The 21,799-nt window shown below is 35.3% G+C and overlaps 1 protein-coding gene across 1 annotated transcript; it reads left to right on the forward strand.

Moving 5' to 3' along the window:
• Positions 1-19,476: 19,476 nt before the first annotated feature.
• On the forward strand, positions 19,477-21,234 carry LOC147410858 (ethylene-responsive nuclear protein / ethylene-regulated nuclear protein (ERT2)). Its single transcript, XM_086440983.1, has one exon. The coding sequence runs from the start codon at positions 19,822-19,824 to the stop codon at positions 21,025-21,027; it is 1,206 nt and encodes a 401-aa protein (XP_086297109.1). The 5' UTR covers positions 19,477-19,821; the 3' UTR covers positions 21,028-21,234.
• Positions 21,235-21,799: the final 565 nt, after the last annotated feature.

Genomic DNA, 21,799 nt, shown 5'->3' on the forward strand with positions numbered 1-21,799 from the left:
GACCTAGATTGGTAGGAAATTAATATTTAGAGTAAATAAATGAGATAATATCTTGTAACATTATTCTTGAAATTTTAAAAAACACACTTTTATTTTATTTTAAAACTTAATCTCATTCTTAGGAGAGAGAGAGAAAGAAAGAAAGAGATTTTCATCTTTGAAAAAAAATTTAATCTTAATAGAACCTTGATCGTTTGTTATTATTAAGAAAAAATACTATTCATAAAATCAAGCGAATCAATGTAGTCGAATTATAGACTCATCGTGAAAAAAAAAAGGTAGGTTCATATTTTTCTTTTTTTTCTCAATTAAAATAAAATATTTATGATAGAATATGATAGTTCCATGCTTGAAATTGTGATGTCGTTAGACTTGTTATGAAATTCTATATTTGAAATTTGATAACAATGGTAACAATACTTTATGATATTTTTAAATTATTATTGTCATGGAAGTTTTACTATTATTATTGGTCATGTATATATTTGTCTCTTGTGAATTTTTATTTTCTATTTATTTGTCTTATATTAATTCTTAGAAAAATGTAGAAATGAGTTTCTACCCGAACTTTGTGACTTATTATTATTATTTTTTTTAATTTCAGATCTTGATTTAGAGAAGTGATGACAACGCGCAAGATTGAGGTGAGTTGATATAATGATCATTTCTCACATATAGTTATTTATTTGCTAGATTTTTATTTAGCTATATTAATTGATGTTAAGGGGTGTATGGAGCTAAGGTTTTAATTTGACTTATGTTAACATATTCAAAAGTTTCTTTTCTTTTTTGTTCTAATTTTCTAATGTAATGAGATAATAATTAATTAAGTTCTTTCATAATAAAAAATGATGATTATTATTGAGTCAGTAATTAAATTAATTTTCTTTTATATCACCCCTGAATCCTGGGTCACAAGTTTAATCATAGATCATGAGCAACATTGTAGATCCAAAATTCAGGGTGTGACAAGATTACCATGTAATTATCCGAAATTGGAGGTCTCCTTACTCTGAGAGATTTTCTCAGAATGGTAGGTTGTGATGGTTCTACACTTTCATTAACGAGTGAAAACTTCTTAATGGAGTAATGGATCATTTTTATTTATCTATTTTCCAACATCCTAAATTTGTGTTACAAATTAAGAACCAACGGTTTCTTGAAAATTAAGAGGTGCTAGAATATCCAATTTTATTTTTTTAAGTATTATATTACATGATTTCACTATAGACACCCCATTTTTGCTTGGGTCGAGTTCGAGAGCATTAAAACTTTTTGAGAATGAACTCAACATGGAAAGTTTCCTACATAGTTTAAAGCCCGAAGATCAAACATACAGGAACTCATTAATCTTGAGAGGTTCAGCCAAGCTTAACATAAGTCTGGCCAAACCTTGAGTTCAGCCAAGATAGTTAGAACAGTTTTAAACCCATATGCCCTCTAATTTTTTTAGAAGACTCATTAACCCTCTATTTTAGTGACTTATTATCCAAAAAATCCCTTCTTAATTCTATTTCTACTCATACTAAAACCTTCATAATTTCTTCCACTTAGGATTTTTTAGTAAATCTCACATTTTCCTAAACATGCCCCAAGGTCTTGTTTGGTCTTCACTTAAAACCAATTACCTTTACTAACCTTAGTTCGTTGGGACTCATCAAAGGAAAATCCTTCTTCTACCTTTCTAACATTTTCCAAATATTAAGGGAATTCCATGGCATTCCATGTAAATTGATCACTTTTCAAAACCTATGACATTTGGTCCACCCTAGAGAATTCTCTAAAACTTCTACCCCATCACCAACTTATCCCTAGTTTGTTAGACTCTCCCAAGAGAAGTGACCATAGAGGTTAAAAATCTATCATCTAATTACATGTCATTTGACTTGTTTTCCTCACAATTGACTTAAGATTAAGGTCTTAAGACCATTATAACTTCCATCAAGAATTCTTTACAATTTTTGAATTTTTACGATCCTATCCATTGATGATCAAGATTGGTTAGACCCAACAAAAGGATAAAGGCCATCAAGGCCAAGGTTAGAAGGTGGAATTAATACCTTTCATGATGGTTTTAGTAAGATTATTGGAAATTTGACGATTTATGACCAATTTATCCCCAAGGATCTCTCACAATTCTATAAATAGGAGACATTTCCAAAGAAAATGGAGGAGCTCATTTGGCGATCCAAAATTCTGCCAAAATCTCTCCCTAGCATCTAAAGTCCCCTTATTATCTTAAACCTCTCCCAAAATCCATAGAAGAAAAAACTCAAGAAGAAAAAGAAGAAGAAAAAGGAAGAGAAGATTAAGACTAAGGCGGGGTTAAACCTTATATTTCTCCCCTTCTTATTACCTCCATCTCTTCATTTTAAGCACTTTTTCTATTTGCAATTTTAATTTTATGCTTTATAATATAGTTTTCTAGATCTTTAGTCTAGAGGCTTGGGGGAGAGAGAGTAATCTTGCCTAAAGGTTATCTCCCCCAATAAGTCCCCAATAAGCTTCTTGTAAGTATTATATTAGGATGCTTTACTTTTATTTATCTTCATGCAATTTAAATTTCATAATATAGTTGTTTTACATTTCATTTAGTTTTCTTGTGAATTTAATTTTCTAGAATAGATGTGCATTTTCTTCTTTTCTTTGATGACAATTGAACTAGAGAGTAAACCCTCTTAGGAGGTAATATTCTATTGATGAGTCCATCACATACATACACTTTACACACACTTACTTCTAAAATGACTACAAATAAGAGTATGGGTTCCTATGGACCTATATTCAACCTTTAGAGCCAATAAAATAATCCAACAATGGACAAAAATTTCATGCATAAAATTTTGTTCCAATATGGTTTTGTTAAATCTATGAACATCACTTAAGGACCAAACGAACAAATAAAATCTTTTTAGTGAGCATATAAACTTGTTTTAAAGCTTTGGGACCTTAAATGATGAAATCCATGTGGATTTCAATCAAAATTTCAAGCTCACAAAAAAATCCAGCAAATACCCACTTCTAGTAGGGGCTTGCTTATCATTTTGATTTGTTATTTTTTAGAAATAAATTATAGTAAATTTGTTTAAAATTTTTGATTATTTTCTCTATCTTTAAAACTCAAAAAATGAGTTTTTAATCTCACCTTTGAGCAATCATTGGTAACCATTTAAGGATGGGAGGGACAATGTGCCTAACACTTTCCTTGTTCCTCAACTGAATTTTCTTATCACAGAGTCTCTAGGAAAACCTTTTTCCTATCCATTTGGATATGAGAGTCACTATATGCCAAAGAAAATTATATTTTATGGTACCTATTCACACCTCAATTGAATAGTGGCTACTCCTAACCTATGTAGACGAGCTCAAAATCCCAAAGGTTTTGAAGTCCACATATCTACAGCTTGGCAACTCTATTAGGGATGCCAAAGGTTAAAATCAGATTTTTAGTTGGTCATTAGTGAAATTTGAAACATTTAACTTGCTATTTTTTTTAGATTAATTCTGTTTGTCTTTATTTTGTTTTCCTTTTATTTCTTGGTGAATGATGTAATAAGATAGGACTGTTTTGCTTATGTTAGGACTGATTTTTCTTTGTAAAGTTGGCACACATTGATTTTTAAAATTGTATTTGTGCACTCTTGATCACAGTCAATCAACAAATCACCCATCCTATAAAAACTATCTAGCCCCGGATGCAAGTAACCTAACACCTCATAGGTCGTTCACCTTGAAAAACCAAGACGAAAACATCCAACTCAATCACCAACCATGATACGCTTGCTTCTGTTTGTGTGAAGGTTTAAAGATTTGAGAACTTTCAACCTACCTATCGCCCATCATGCATAACTTTCGATTAGAGGTTTAGGACATGTGCTTTGAAAACAAATCCCAACGGATTGTGTACCAACACTTCAAAAGTTTTGTAAGTTCGAGTCAACTCTCGAAGATCAAATTGTAAGGTCGTTTCGAGTGTCCATGTAGTAGAGTAAAATTTCCCTCCTTTTGTAAGAGAAGAACTTTACTTTATTGTTGATTCGAATATTTCAATTCATGTCTCAAGGCCAAAAATATCTCAAAATCAGTTTCCAACTCCAAAGGGATAAAAATCCAATGATAAAAGTTGAAAACAGATGTTGGGAAGTTGTTGGAGAACAAATTTGGGGAACATTTTATTTTGGCCAACCTTGAGGTTTAGCCAAAACAAAGTTTTAACCTGGCCAAACTTCAAGGTCAGCCAAGCCAAAATTTTGTTTGACCGAACCTAAAGTTCAACCTAGACAAAATTTTAACTTGTTTGACCCTTAGGTTCGGCCAATCATATTTCATCTTGAAATGTTGTACTCTCTATCAAAGGCACTTTTTAGTGTCATTCCCACTCACACTTGACCGGGACATTAATTCATGGCTAGGAAACCCTAGAGGGTCTTTCTTGTTGACCCTTGAACCAAACCAAGAATCCCTTTTAGTCTTGTGGTGACTTTAGATTCAAATTAGGAGTATTTTCCTTCCACTTAGTACTAAGTCTAAGATTCGTTAGGCTTGAGGATCGCCATTATCCTTAGGTTTAAGTTTAAGGTCTTGCGAAGTTTCTTCGATCCTCTCGGGTATAAAATTAGTGCTTAAGCTCTTCACCTAAACCACAATGATCAATCCTTACCTTTGTTAACCTAATCTAAAGGATCCTAAAGGACCTAGGAATCTACTCTTACATTTTTGTTTGACCCATTTTTTATGTGGGGTTTTTCATGTTCTAAACTTAAGATTACCCGTTTCTTAGTCTTAGGTTTGTCCATAGGTCTAGAAGTGTTCACCTACCTTCAAGTCAATCCGGATCCATGAGTTCTAAGGTGTCTCTCATTATAAGATACCCTATAGTACATCTCAATCCAAAGGGGTTGAAAAGCTTTCAACCCAATTCTTTGGGTGCATACCCAACTTCTTTCCTTAGAATTCCTAGGATTCTTAGGAAGCTTAACATGATCAAGTTATATCTATTTAGGTTTGTTAGAACCTCCAAAGTTCGACCCTACTCATGGGTCACTTCAACATTCCTCGCCGACAAGGGTCGTGCAAGTGCTTAATCCTCATCAATTTTAAGTTTATTAAAACCTCTTAAGATTGACCCTACTCATGGGTCACATTTATTTTTTGTTTGCAATAGTCATATATTTTGACCAATTCCTATCCATTTTAGGTTTGCTAGAACCTTCAAGTTCGACCCCACATTTGGGTCATCCTAATCATCTTTCCCCAATAAGGGCTCTACATACAACCAATCCTTATTTGTTTTAAGTTTGTTAGAACCTTTAAGCCCGACCCGACTTGTGGGTCACCCTAATCATCCTTCACCGACAAGGATCATACACACAACCAATCCTCATTTATTGTAGGTTTGTTAAAACCTTTGAGCTTGACTCCACTTGTGGGTCAATCACATTCCTTGCTGACAAGGGTCGTGCAACTTATTCAAATCTAAAATCTTTTCCAAGTGTTCAAATCTCATACACTTGAGATACCTACTTCCAAGATTCAATGGCAAGGGGACCCTATACAACGAACCTCGTTTAAGGTCTTCAGGACTTTGTCTCATACACACGAGATGCTCAATCCAAAGATCCGAACATAACACCCATACAAGGGATCTTATCTTGTGTCTCCCACATCTAAGATATTTACTTTATTTCATATCTCATATATTCGAGAAATCTCTTTGTTTCATCTCATAGATCTGAATTTTTTAAAGATCATCGACCTCTTAAAAGTCACCTTAGATCGAGCTTTAATATTATAAGGTCTGGGCAGAGATCTATCTTCATTTCAAATTGCTCCAAGATTCTCTAAAATTCTCAATCTTAAAGATCGTTTTAGATCGAGTACTCAATTCTACAAAGTTTGGGCAGGGACCTTTCTTTATTTCTTATAGATATCAACCTCTTAAAGGTCACCTTAGGTCGAGCTTTAATGTTAAAATGTCTAGACAGGAACTTGTCTTCACTTTTATAGCTCAAACTCTCTCATATTCATAACCTTGAATTTTACTTCGTATATTGGGTCTCTAAAAAACTTTTAAACTTACTAAAGGTCAACTTAGTATGTTTTCGTTTCATATATCGAGTCTCTCAAAGACCTGTAGACCTCTTAAAAGGTCACCTTAGCATTTGTTTCCTTCATTTTCATTCTTTTTATCCCTTAACAGGGTTTTAGTAGAATATCTTAGATTCTCCTAGGTTAGTTCTACTACATTCTGTTAGGTATAAAAAAAAAATAGATAGAGGGTTATGATTAGAATCATTGTTCATTCACTCATCTCTTTAGGATTTCTTCCAAATTCACCATGACAGAAACTTGATTTTTGACCTAATAATAATAAAAGTAAGTAAATAATGATAAAGTCATCATTTTTGTTGCACTAAAGTCGAATCTTTTATTTTTTTCCAAGGTACCAACACTTCAAACTATCTCGTTGTTCTAAGGGGGCCAATATTGGGTGACCAAGGATTAGGGTTCAAAGGAAAATAGCTACAACATAGAGTCATTACCTTCTCAGATCCATGACCATCACCATGGAACCAATAGAGAAGAAAAAACCTCTACTCACAATGAATCCATTGGTTACAAATAGTCAGATCAACAATCATCCAATTAGTGAAGAAGTCTTCAAAATGTTAAATGATCAAGTGGCAACAATCAGAAACATGCTATCAGTTTTGATTTAGATCATAGGAATTACATAAGCCATCCAAGACCATGCCACGAGTTCAAGGCATTCAGGTCAACAGACTCTAACTACAGTTAATGTGACGCCTCGCCAAATGCTAACACAAATCCCACTGCCAAATCTCAAGGTACTAGGTGGTACCTCGAAATTTCGGCATGGCCTCCTTTGTATATGTTAGCATTCAATGAAACGCAAAACCTGATAATCCAAGTTATAACAAAACTTGTATATAAAGGTGAAGGTACAAGAATAACAGCAAAAGACTAATTACATCCAACATGTAAATAGATCAAAGTGCGAAAGTTTAGCGATATACACGATTACAAAAGTCCATCCTCACTCTAACATAGTCCTAGCACTTGGCCCAAAACACTATATACACTTCGTAGGACGAACAAATCCTAAGGGAAGTAATCCCAATGCTCACCGGTTAATGGACATTAGTCGTCAATCTAACCAACCAAATGTTCCTTGACTGATGGCTCAACACTCGCCTCCCCAAGCACCGATTCTACAACTAAAAAAAAATGGAAGGAAAGGGTGAGTAACAATGGTTACCCAGTAGGTCTACAAATAATTCCTACTAATAACCTCACCTAACGTGATCGAATAATCATACTACATTGTTTCAAAACATGCAAGTTTTATAATTAAAACTACGATTAACTGGTAAATACGGTTAGGGATAAACAACTAAACAGTTTAAAAGTTATACATAACATCAATCATTCATACTCATTATACATTTATCCTTTTACGCAATTACAGTTGACAACATTGAAATAATAGACATGCTTTGCAGTTTATAATTTAAAATATAACAACAGATACATAATACAAGTGGTGGAGTAATGGAATTTGAGTTTTGGGATTCACGACTGGATTGCTCCCAGTTGGGATATGATGTTACTACGTAAATCTATCTTTTAGTTCCTGATTTTATAGCTGGTCGTGTCTACCACGCTTGTGAGACCATTTATCCGGCTCAGGCGGACTGTTTGACGTGACCGTAAGCAATGGGTCTCTTTTTGATGTGTCAGAACGTTCGACTACTACTAGAGTGTTAGTGATCACTGACCAATCATCTTCGTCTATGCTTATCAGGCGTGCATGTGATTCCCAAATGACACTCCATTCGTATACGACCACCTTTACAATACACGTTCACTGGTAAAGATAATAAAGTAATAGACCCGGATTCTAGTTGTGACTCCACTCTCATACACGTCCCATACCACGTATGAGCTTGGTGGTCCCTACCGTACATCCCAGGATAATGCACCCCTCCGGATGATGTGACGCACTATCCCTTCAGGCATTCACAGACCCTTTAACAACTCACAAAATAGCTACATATATATCATATTTTTCATTTAAAACAAAAGAGAAATTAACAGAACAGGGTTGAGAATGGATATCCAGTTCCTACCATGCAACGGTGGCCACCCGGCCTAAAAAAAAAATAGTACTCAGTGCATGCGCTAACATAATCTTAAATAAACATGCAACCCTTTCATTAATAACCTAGATATCCTTTCACCAATCTACATACAACATATAATGTAAAATGCAGACATCACCCCTCGAGTGTGATTCTGACATTTTACCATTCATTCCCTTTTTCCATTCTTTCGGTACTTTCACTTTTCGTCTTTTCGTATCAAATCATTCATTTTCAATCTTTCAAAGTCATTTTTGAGTTTTCAATTTAAAATCATCAAGGTTTCTTCAAAATGAGGTCCCGTGATGCACGGTACCTAAGTTGGCCAAAATGGTAAAAGTTGGTGAAAATTTGTCTAAGTGTTGGAACTCAATTTTTCGAAGTTCTCGAAATTGAAAATGGATTTTTCGAAATGAAAGTCTCGATCATGAGATTCGACACCATATAGTTTTTGTAATCTAATTCAAAGCAATGCGAAAGTTATTACATTTTGAAAATTTGTCGAAAACGTCAAAATTTACGTTTTGTTCTTGAAACCAAAATTCGGATTTTGATCCTTTGAGATTCGGATCTTGAAATCATTCCCATTGTTCCAAAATGGGGGGTAAAACCTTAAATACATTTACTTAAATGTTTTTAATGAAATAAAGGGTGGAAAATCAAGTATAGGCAATAGGAGAGTCAAGCCAAGGTCAGAGTCTTTTTCTGACTCAGAAATATGCTGTCAATGGTAGAAGCTTGTTCTGTCGGTGGCAGAAGCTTGTTCTGTCGGTGAAACAGACGGTTCCTGTCGATAGAAGAAAATCATCGGCGGTAGAAGCTTCATTCTGTCGGTGGGACCGACGGTCCTGCCGACAACACTGAACTTCCTCGTGATTTTTGAGTTTTTCGATCCCTTCTTTGGATCTTTGTTCCGTTCTTCAAACCCTTCAACCCACCTACGAATTCAACATTTAAAATATAGATAAAACACATCAAATCCTTATTTCTAGCATGAATTTCAATTCAAACAAAGATTTCTACGATTTAAAACAAACGATAAGTTTTGTTAAAACAACCTAAATACACATTTCAAAATCTAAAGTTACCAATAGGAATCGAAAGTCCCCTACTTGTTTGTGGTTGTCAATGGTGATGAATCAATACTAAGGATCAATGTTTGGCAGCTCAAAGTTCTGAAAGTAGTTGAACTCGGGTGCCAATGGTGTGGTTGGTCGTGAAACCCTCTTTGAAGGTGTTCTTCCCCTTTCTAATGGCCAACAACAACTCTCCTACGATTTGTATGAGCTTCCAAGTGATTATAAACAAACCCACTTACTGATTTTTTTGGGAGATCAAGAAAAAGAAAAGGAAATGGAGGTTGGGTGGGGTGAGGACGTAGAGTTCGACAATGCCGACAATATTGCCTTCTTCGTCGAGGTTCAACTCGACTTCGTTCGCGCTAAAACTTGATGGAAATGGGTTGAAACCCTTGGGTTGAAAAGTGGTTGTCGTTTGGAATTTCTTAGAAAAGAAGAGAAATGAATGAAATAAAAGAAAATCAGGTTTCTTTTATAACAAAGTTGAGGGCATACTTGTAATTTTCCCATTATTTCTAGTTTCGATCGTAACTTAACTATTCGAACTCGAAAATTGACAAGTGAGTATACCATTTCGAATAATTTTTCATTGCAGACCTAACAGTGTCATCAAATCTTTCTAATTCTTACTCTAACGAAATTTCACTGTTTTTGGCCCCACTTAACGAAAAATTCAAGGATTTTGTAACTTTTTCATCCGAACTCGAATTCGAACTTGCTTACAAGCTAATGTATATATTCTGATCCTTTTGAATCTAATGGCGAAGTCAGTTTTCTTTAAAATTAATCATAACAAAATTCGAATATTTTACTCTAAGTCTCACCTCCGATATTTTCCTCCAAATCTCACCATTTAATTTCCTCAAGATATGAGTTGAAAAATCCGGGGTGTTACAGTTAACCCAAGAATGGTGCCTCTCCCGATGGCACCAACTATCAACCCCACGTTTACGCAGGCTTAAAATAATATACCAGCACCAACTCAAGTTGCAAACATCACTCCTTTCATCTTCACATAATACCCACATCCACACCAATAGAAAGTGGCACACGAGCGAGAGTTCAAATAGGTCAGAATGCCAAAGAGGAACTATGTTGAGGATAGGCTATCAAGTCGTATGGATGCAATCATAGAAGAATTGAACTATTTAAGGGGAGGTAATTCCCAAGACAACTTTGGTTTCGAAGACTTATGTTTTTACCTGAATTTTGTACTACTGACATATTTCAAATGTCCATAGTTTGAACAATACAATGGCATTGCGTGCCCTCTTACTCATTTTAAGCTATATTGTGGTATATTTCTTAGTACAGGAGAAATTACAAGTTGCTGGTACATATTTTCCAGAGAAGTTTAATCGGGATATCATAGAGATAGTTTACGAAATTGGACCATAGTAAGATCAGGAGTTGGAGAGACTTGGTAAACACCTTAATGGAAAACTATAGGTTTAACATAGATGTTTCCATAGATAGGCAAGGTGAAGCAAAAATAACAAGGAAGCCCAATGAGAACATTAGAGAGTACGTCCAATGATGAAGGGAGTCAGCTTCGCAGGTGAAGCCTCCTATGATTAAAATTGAGATGAATACCACGTTGATATCAACTTTAGGGCAACATTATTACACCCATCTCATAGGGCACACCACAACCAATTTTTCTTCCTTGGTATAGATGGCGGACAAGATAGAAAATGGTTTAAAATTAAGATTAATCATAGATTGGTCGGTCTCACAACAAAGTGTGTCGTCAAGCTCGGTATCAAAGAAGCCAGTAGTCGGGATAAAGAAAAAGAAAGAATGGCAGGTTAACTATGTGCAACTAAGCCAATCACCAGTTCATATCCCAATCATAGCATCAAGACTACCGATGAATTTTCAAGTACAACCAACACATCCATATCAAGCACCACAACCCCCGACAAGGCCACATAACAACCAATAGAAATTTCAAAGACAAACACCATAACAACAACAATATCATTAACCATACAACAATCATTAACAACAAAAAATGAGGGAGTTTGCATGATTACCGATGAAGCTTTCAGAATTCTTTTGTGAAGGGGGGTTACATTACACTAAGACAACCGTATCCGTAAGCAGATAACACATTCGGATATGATCCTACTACTCATATGAGTTCCATATGGGAGCTCCCGGTCTTCCTATAGATTGGTGTTGATAGTTGAGATATATTGTTCAAACCCTCATAGATCCAAAGCTTATAGTTCTGGATCCTACATCAACACAATAAAATATTAACCAAAAGCTTCTCCTAGTCCACAATGGGAACGGTGCAGGGCCTACAAATGCAGTGAATGTGATCCCAGAGGAAAAAGCCAACTTCGACCCTTCTCAATTGATCATACCTCTAAGATCGAAGGCTTGGGTACATCTGAAGCCAAATCCCTCAGATATTTTGATTAACATTCTCTTTCTTCAGAATCAAAATAACACTACTATTCACATCTCTATTCAGTTAGGGGGTCTCATGCTAAATCTTTTACCTTTATTCCCACATCCATCACCCCCCATCTTGTCCTCAAACGTGATCGCTTCATATGATATCACACAACTCCTATTATTTCCCTTATTACTTTTCATCACCATTACACCCATTTCATTCATACCAACTACATAACCTCCACTTCTAGTCAGGGGCGGAGCCAGGATTTTCTTGTAGTGGGGGCAAACTATGGTTAGTTGTATAGTTGAAGACCTTGAATGGTGGAAAAATTATTTCTGCTGGAAAATACAATTGGAAGGAGGTGAGGTTGTGGGTGCAAAAAATGGAGGGAGATGAGGTTGTGGGGGCAAATGGGGAGAGAGGTGAGGGAGTTGAGACAAATGGGGCATGTAATTAGTTGCAAGTATAGGGGTGCCTCAAAGTTCTGTGGGGACAATTGCCCCCACCAGCTTTTTGCTAGCTCCGCCCCTGCTTCTAGTCATTTATGTCCAACCTGACCTACCCCAACTCACCTTCAATACCCCTAAACCTTTCCCCCCTACCTTACCAATAAGGCGGTGCCTTGGAGTTACGATACTAGTTTGGTATTTCTAAATGTAGGAGAAAAGGTTAAAGATACAAAAGCGGTTGAGAAAATAGAGAAAATGAAATAGCCTAAAGACATAAGCCACATTACCAAGGTAGGTAAAGTGGTGAAAACGACAGAGAAAGCAACCCTATGGAAAACAAAGGACAATGAGAAAAAAATAGAAAAAGAGACGGGGAAACAAGTCATAATTGAGGTTGGACAGAACAGTAAGACAGGATGGTTAGCAAATGAAGACAAGCTAGTTGGGATAGAGCCAACAACAAAAGAAGCAACAAAAATAATTGAGAATAATATAGTCAAGATAGACATAGTCAAGCTAGAGCAAAGGGTACCTGTAGAAACATAGAAAGAAAGGCAGGAAGAAAAGATAAAGGTAGTATTGTATCAAGGGAAAGGTAAAGTGGTCATCGTGGAAAACGTGAGTAAGCAGGTAGAAAAAGAACAAGGCAAAAAGAAAGTGATAGACAAAGAAGTGGTAGAATTTCTCAAACTGATTATGAAAAGCAAATACAACATAATAGAACAATTGAAAAAAAATACTAGCCCAGGTGTCTATTCTACGACTATTATAAAATTTAAAGAAACATGGAAAAGTGCTTTTGAAGGTAGTCAACAGGGCACATGTAGCAAAAGTCACTTATGCAGAATAGTGGGAAAAGATGGTTGGACTAATTGTGGCACCAAATGTCATCACATTCATAAAGGATAAACTCACCCCGAAGGGTTGTGGCCATATAGAGCCATTACATATTATGTGCAAAGGCACGATTGTCACTCGTGTGTTACTAGACAATATATCTGCACTAAATGTTTGTCCTTACACCACATTAAAGAAGCTAGGTGTGGACAAGACTCTCTTGAGACTTACGTTAGGAAAATTCAAATTTTTGATAGCTCAAAGAGAGAGTCAATGGGTGAAATTGACTTACCTGTCATGATTGGACCTTATACCTTCCAAATTAGCTTCGAGGTCATTAATATGCCAAACATTTTCAACTTCTTCTAAATGAGGTTGTGGATCCATTTAGTCGATGTAGTATCGTCATCTTTACATCATCGAGTCAAGTTTATCATCAACCAAGATTTAGTAACTATGAAAACATAGAAATTTCTACTGGTCGATAGATCTTCAGATGTGCCTTATATTGATATTGAGGAATTGGGCAAACAACTTATGTATCACTTTTTCCAATTCGAACCAATCAATCATATTTTAAAAGGGGAAGACATTAAAAAAGCCAGCTTATCACCAACGATTATGATGATAGGGAGGGTAATAAGATTTAAAAGGTCAGCTTATTACCAACATCTAGCCTTATTTCGACTTAGAAAGCAATGCCATGGTTCGGCCTGAGTTTCAAGCCCACTTGAAAGGATAGGCAGATGATGGGCGCAAAAAAGAGAGAACTTAAGTTGGCAAGAATAGAGCATCGAGAGCCAAAGATTTGGGATATCGTGAAGATCCCTCATATCTGGGAGACTTTCCCCATGCCAACTTACATAATGATGAATGATGACGATCTAAACAACAACCAGCAAGAGTAGCCACAACTACAAAATCAAGGTAAAAAAGAATCAAAAGTATTCCCCAAATATGAGACGTTCCTTGAAGATGGCATTAGTAGTTTATTCAAGCTTGCGAAGCGGATGACGCCAACAATGGCAGTTTAACTTTCATTCCTAGTATTGATTGGGATTCTAATATAACCTCACATCTAATTGAGGAACTCATGTTTTATAACCATTGTGACATCGTGATGGTCATTTCTACTGAGATGGAGGAGGTTTTCTCCCCTACAAAGGTTTACCAAGTGAAGGAAGCAAATGCCCTTCACAATTGAGACATCGTCCTAGCAACCCTTAAGGTTTCTTTGGCATAAAAAAAATATTGTTAGTTTCTTATTTTCACCTCGAGGATCTTAATGGACCTTCGTCCTCAGAAGGTATTTGTTCAGAAGGTCCACCCCTATTAATAAAATATCAACAAAATCCAGAAAAGTAAAAGCTTACAAAATTGTTTTAGCCAAGAAATGTGCGATTAAATGATTGCAACCTCGAACCCAACTTCGATCTCAAAGATATTGATGAAGAGTTTGGTATTCAAAAGGTGGATGTGCTAAAAAAACTAAAAAATGTAGAACGTCATGAGGAAGAATGTCAGGAAAATATTGAGGAAACCGATTAGTTAAATCTTGGATCTGAAGATAACCCAATAATAGTCAAAATCAAATCCCTTCTAACCCTAACCCAGAAAATAGAATTAATTGAGTTTCTTCGACAGTACCAAGATGTATTCACATAGTCCTATCAGAACACACCGGAACTTAACACAAATCTTGTAGTATACCGTCTACCCATTCTTCCCAATGCAAAGCCTATTAAATAGAAATTTAGAAGGTTAAAACCGAAATGGGCTTTCAAAAAAAACAAACTTGATTTATGTTAATTTAGAGATATTACAAAGAACTACAAGGGAAAATGATGAGCCATTTATTCTTTCTTCTCAAGCAACTCAAGTATTTTATTACAAAGATTGTAGTAAGCCTACAAAAGATTGGCATGTTGTCTTGGAAGTTCAAAAGAGATTGGATCGAGATGTTGATTCTTATGAAGATCTCTTAGTATTTGAGGTAAGAATGAATGGAAATTCATTAACATCATCATTACAAGAAGATATCATAGAATATGACAACATGGATGAAGATGAATGAAAATGTTTGTAAGCATGCATTTAATTTATTTATTTGTATTGTGATTGTCTTTATTTAAATTACTTGACTTAAAAATACTATTTGTGATTCCAACACTATGTCATTTGGTCGATCATCATCCACTCCTAACATAGTATCAACATCAACATCCACATCAGCATCAGCATCCGCATCTACATCTACGATTGAGAGTATGTATAAATGGTGGAATAGATTGTATTCATTTATTCAATATTTGTTATTAAGTTTTTGTTAATTCTTTTCATTTTTCATAGGTGAGTTTATCCAAGTTCAGTTTAATCTAAATGGGCAACCAATCGACCCTATCGCATCTCAATTATGCACTACTATTGGTCGCGTAGCAAAGACACACGTGCCACTTATATATGATAGGTAGACTAATGTGTTTACTAAGCTCAGTGAGCAAATTTGGGAGTCTACCAGTGTGAGTGCATGTGTATTAAATGATTTATTTTTTACTTGTAAATTGTAACTATGACTTATTACAAATATAACACATCTTGTTTAATTTTCTTTGCAGGGCACCTATGAAATTCGAAAGTGACATAAGGATTGGGTAATAAAAAAAGCAAACTTGTGTTGGAAAGAATGGAAAAGTAACCTCCATTGGAACGTATATAATAAATATACCCCGTTACGTGAGAAAAAACATGTACCCCGTTACGTGAGAAAAGAAGATTGAGAAAGGTTTGTTGACTTCAACTCGACACTTGAGGACCAAGCTTTGAGTGCGATTAGGATGCATGTTAGACAAGAAAATAAAAACACATATACCTCTGGTAGAAAGGGACATACCCGGCTTGCTGATGAATTGGTAAGTTCAATATCATGTTAGGAATGAAATATCTATATCTTGTTCCTTTACATGTGTATCAGGAGGTCTTATTTGTAATTTAAAATATTGATTAAAGGATTTTTAGAAAAGATAGTTTTGTAATTTTGAAGATTAAGGAATGTGGTTTAAGATGGTGGATTACAATTTTCTTGATTTTTGACCAAAATGACCTGAATTAAATGTAAAGGTGGGGGCATTTGTGAGGTCTAAATTGTGGCATCGAACCACTTCTAATTCGCCTTTTCTTATTATAATTGTAAAGATGTGTGTTTGCACATGCCACCTATTAGCTAGCTATAAATAAAAGTTGGAATATCAATACTTCTAAAAAAATATCTCTTATTTTTTAAAGACTAAATGATGCCTTTCTCGTAGTGCCTACGGCACATGCATCCTCTTTGGGGTTAAGGAGGCAAAAGAAGAAAGCTAATAAAGTAAACTTATAGGAATCTAAGAAACCAAATAAAAAATATAATCTACTAATGAAGATTAAAAGGTAGAAATATACTATTGAAACAAGTAAAAAATGGATCTCTTTTCCAACTACAATGAAAAAGTAGAAAAAATAGGGCACCTAAACATACCTCACTATAATCGAAAAAATACAAGAAGAACTTATTGGTGTGTGATCATGTAAATGAGACCAAAACTAATGTAAGATAAAAGAGGCTTTGGAGGTTTTTCTCTAAAAAGTGAAAATGTTCAATTCTTTGTCTATCTATAAAGGAAAAAAATAAAGAGACATGGGAATATGGGAAAAATTGAAAATCAATGGGTTAGAGAGAGGGAGTGAGTTAAAGGGGGTTGGCTTAATGGCAAGCCAAGCCTTGATAAGCTCCTCAGGAAAGGTAGGTCAAGTGTTTAAAACCCCACGAAGCAATGAATTCCTTGATACCACCATCTAGGGTCTAGTTGACTCTCGACTCAACCAATTACACGTAGGACTTACCAAGGTGGCGGTGTGTGTGACCATGGGATTAGTCTAACTCGAAGGGTGGGGATACCCACGATAAGCAAAAAAAAAACACATATTTCTGTGGAGAATTTTCCATCGTTGGATCTTCTCAACACAATCTCACATAATGAAATGTATTTATGAGGGGGGGGGGGGGGGAAGAAAACATGTTTTGTATAATAGATGTAACTATGTTGAGTCTAATGTATAAATCTGAATCAAAAATAGGTTATGTTAAATCAGACAGTAAGAATAGTTGAAATGAACTTGTTGATTTGATTGAGTGATTGAGGCATAGAGAATACGGTGTCCTTAAAAATAATTCTACTCCCCTTAGGATGATATCCACATTGCAATTGGTCTTAGGTGATCGATTTTCAAGATTCAACAGTCACAAGTCTATTAACCGCGCACTCAAAAATAAAAAATCTTCGATGAACTCGATCGAATCAATTGGTGTATGAGCAATGACAATAAGAAGAATATAAGAAAGGGAGATAATACTTTGTTTACAATTTTGTGTCTTCTACGTACAGAACTCTAGGGTACACTCCTCTTTTATAATAGTTAAGGCCCAACGATACAAAGAAGTCCAATGGTTCAATGAATTAAAGAAATAGACGTTTGGGTCTTTAGTGGTCCGTTTCTGAACATTGGAAGAATCAAAAGATCAACAAAGATTAATTTTAACTGTTAGATAGATCAACGACTAAGATGAAATTTTTAAGTAAAAAAGGATCAAACAAATTTGAGCGAAATGAGGCCTTTCACACACACCCACATCACCATCACGTGTGCACACACGTACTATGGATTGCCCAAAACACAATGGATTGCAATCCCATGGTGTCTTAGGCCCATATGTACACGCGAGGCCCAATCTCTTTTTCTCACACTCAAGCAAGTAAGAGAGTGAGAACATTTTAAAAGTTGAGTACAAGTCTTATATTTACCCAATGTGAGACTAAATATTTAAAGAGTTATCTCTACAACTCTCAAGAGAAATAAAATCAAAGAATCTTTAACTTTTCAACTATCACAAATAAGGAAAATGTTCTCTTAGCTAAGGTTTCACCAAAAAGGGAAAAACCCTACACCAACTACATTCAAGATAAAAGAAGGTCTTGAATTCAAATCTTGCTCCCAACAAAAACCCAATAAATAACATTAACTATTAATCCTACAACACAACTCACCACATTTAGAAGAATATTTAAGTTAACTCATATTTTCAAATCGATGAATGTTCTGTAACATCGCTCTGCTCTAATAGCCTAATAAAAAATAACCTAAATATGCCCATATTCAACACATAACTGAAAGCTTGATTTTTCTTCCTAAACAAGATAGGATTTTAAAGTAGAACATAATGGAATTATTAATATAAAAATAAAAAATTAGCTGTAAGAGATAAAGGTGAGGTTGGAAATGGCATTCAAGTTTTGACTCAATCGATTGCCATCTCTGATTGGCAAGCATTGAAGGGAAAATAGGCATAGGGGATGGCCAACAAGGGCCTTAGGGGAGGTCTTGATGATAGAGTGAGATAGACGTTGCTTGGTGATTCTAATTAATTGTACTAGATAAGGTTTCAAGCGGTCAAGGATTGGAGATGAGATTCAATAAATTAAAATTGCTTTACCATAGAGATTGTAAAGTTTTAAGATTGCTACTCTCTTTAGAAAATAAATTCAAAATTTTCTCTTCTTACAAGAGAAATATGGGGGAATTTAAGTCATTTTATTATTAGTCTCAAAAAGGAGACATAGGTGAGCATGCCATCAGTTTAAAAATGGGATATGCTATTGGCAACCCAACTTTTACTTATTATAATCCAGTGTCTTAAATTATTTATCACACCCCAATTAATGATTAAAACACACTCTTCCAACATTACAAAGGTTTTGGCTCAATTTATAATCTCAACATTACAAAACACTATAATAGGTTCAAATAATTTCAATAGTGGTTTTCAATTATGATTAGGTTCGCATAAAATCCTAAGCCACCCCCTCCCCCCAACACAAAAAAGAAGAAAAAGAGAGAACTTCTATTTGCACCCCAACTTTTATTTATCCTTTTGTGTGTTGAATATGACATTCTTTCAAGTTTGGTATACTATTCATTTTAATTCTCAAAATGTGGTTTTACCAATGAGATCATCCACTTTTACCTGTGAGTTTCTAGTAAACTCCCTCAAAAAACATGTTTTGAGAATTAAAATGACAGTGTATCGAAATAATTATTTTTGCAAAAGTTGTTTACGTTTTGGGAAATTCACATTTTTTATTGAGGTGTAATAAGTAAAAGTTGGGATGCCAATAGCAACTCTCTTAAAAATACATGGATAATTGAATATCTCAAATATTCACCAAAAAAGCAGGCGTTACGAATAATGAAAAACAGAACAAACCGCAATTTCCGTTCCAGTCAGAGAACAAACGCGCATTTGACCTGTCCTCAGTATCACAAGGCGAGGACCCGACAAGACTTCCAATAACGTGTGTTTCAATTTACTAAAACTACCCCCGGATACCATCATCCCTAGCGTCTACACTATAGAATATCGCTCGATCTCCATTTGACACAAAACGAAATCAAGAGAAAATATCTTTATTTTCTACCGATTTTAAACTAGTGAGTACGGTACATCGGACATATGAAAATATTACGCGCCGGTCTCTCTGTCCTAAATATACTGTAGGGTACTGTGGAGGATAGATAAAACCTTCCCAAACTAGCGTTTCTGTATCTGATTCTCTCCTCCAACAACCCTAATATGAGTTGGATCGTTTTTGGAATTTGGATCGATTCGATCGACTTTCCTTGAATTTTCCATCAAATTAATCTAATTTTTTATCTTGATCTGTGTGGGAGCTTCCTGGTTGTTTCAATTCTCTCTTCCAAACCCTAAGAATGAGTTGGAACGATTTGATTTTCCCTCATTTTCCTTCAAATTAATCTGAGCTTCCATTTCGATCTGTGAGGGATTGAAGAACATGCCTCTTCCATGGAAGAAAACAAAGATCGATCGAGTTACTCGTTTTGTTGCGGATCTTCGATCCTCCAATCGCGGAGAATCGCTCGTTGTTCAGACAGGTTTTCCAACATCTCTCATCGATCTGTTCGTCAAGAATCGAGGTCGGTTGAAGAAACCTTCATCGAAGAAGAAACATAAGTATCCGTTGGAGATCGCTCCCGATCTTACACCGCCACCTCGAATTTCTACGCCCGAATTGAATTCTTTGGATTCCACCAGATTTCAGGTTTCGTCTCCTCCTGTAATGGAAACAAACACTGAGCGTGAAATCGGTAAGGAAATTTGCACTTTGGCTGTTGATAAGATCGTTGAAGAAGATATTGTTAAGGTTTCCATTCCGAATCGAGCGTTTATGTTAGTGTTGAAGCTATTTCTCGTGCTAATTTTAGCTCTGGCCACGAAGAAACTCACAATAGGGATCACAGTGTCGGCTTTTATGCTTCTGTTTCTTGAATTTGCTGGTACTCGTCTGTTTCATTTCTTTAATCCGTGCTTAGATGCACGGAGAAGCTTGAAATCTGTTTTCCAGAGTGTTTTGGGTTCTGTTCAGCTGGAAATGAGTCCGTTGGATTATAAATTTAGCGTGACCAATGAAAGTGGTTCTCTGACCAATGAAATTCAGATTATCGAACCTGATTTGAATAATTTGATTAATGGTGAAAGAAGATTTGAATTGGACGAATTGGGGCAGACGATGAGAGAGTTAAGGAATGACGAAGATGAAAATGAAGATGAAAATTTCAAAAATCCAAAGAGGACCAATAGTGCTAAAATCAAAGCAAAACTGTTGAAGAAGTTCGTCCTCAAGACGTTTCGTGGTGGATCGAAGAGAAGAAGGAACAATGAGGAACCTTTGCAAGATTTAGGAAGCATATTATTTGATTGTACTGGAGAAGAGAAGGAACTAATTAGAGTGGAAGAAGAACAAAAAGAAATTGAATTAAATAATTTCAGCGATGTTTCACAGTTAAGTGTCGACACGGGTGTTGGAGACAATGTGCGAAGATCAAAAGATGGGAGATTAGGGCATATAATTCCCTTTGTGATCATTTTAGCTGGACTTCTTGGAGGTCGTGTTATAGCACTTGTATTGACCATAACATGGTGTCTACTGAAAAAAATCAGGGCAAACTTTGGGGAGAAGCTCCAAGGTGACCCAAATTAGGTCCCTGTTCCAAGAAACAATATTTGAAATTTGAGAGATATTGTGGCAAGAAGCCTTGTGTATTTATGATGTCGTTTGGGTTCTTGTAAAGTTTGTCAAGCTTCAAAATTGTGATCTCAAGGATCAATTTCATTGAAGTTTCAACCTTGTGTTGGCAAATCCGACTTCAAGGTCACTTCTGAACTTATACAGATTTTAACTCTTACATACTTTTGCTTCTCGTTTTTGTTTAATGTAATTGCAGTTCTCATATGCTTGTATTAGGTTTTTTTTTTTTTTTTTTTTTTAAGAGCCTTAGAAATTTTAGAGTTATCTTCTTGATTTAAACAAGAGATTGGGGATTGTGTAACCTGTTTGATCTGTCAAATAAAACAAAAAACAATATTATATCTAAAAAGAATGTGGGCTGAGGTAGTGAGAGTGAATACAAACACATGAATTTACAGAAAACGTGACTTAAAATAGAATTGGAATAGAGGAACAAGATTCATTCAATTGCTCCATATTTGTGGGATAAGACTTTGGCGAACATTTAGTACCATTCATAATCAAGACCTTTCATCACTAGATCACTGAAATCTAACTTGTTCATCGTATCATTCAACTAATACCTCGACCATTTAAAATGTTGCTATCATACAGTCGTGATAAACTTGTGTCATGTCATCATCATCTTCATCAAGCATTATAACAAAAAATTTGTGTCAGCTGAACAAATCATGTTCTTCCATTTAATTCTATCTAAGTCAGGCTCTTCGTAAATTTAAATGTG

The sequence above is a fragment of the Akebia trifoliata genome, chromosome 1 (genome assembly GCF_017979445.1).
Source record: "Akebia trifoliata isolate Shusen 1 chromosome 1, ASM1797944v1, whole genome shotgun sequence".
In the NCBI taxonomy this organism is placed as follows: domain Eukaryota; kingdom Viridiplantae; phylum Streptophyta; class Magnoliopsida; order Ranunculales; family Lardizabalaceae; genus Akebia; species Akebia trifoliata.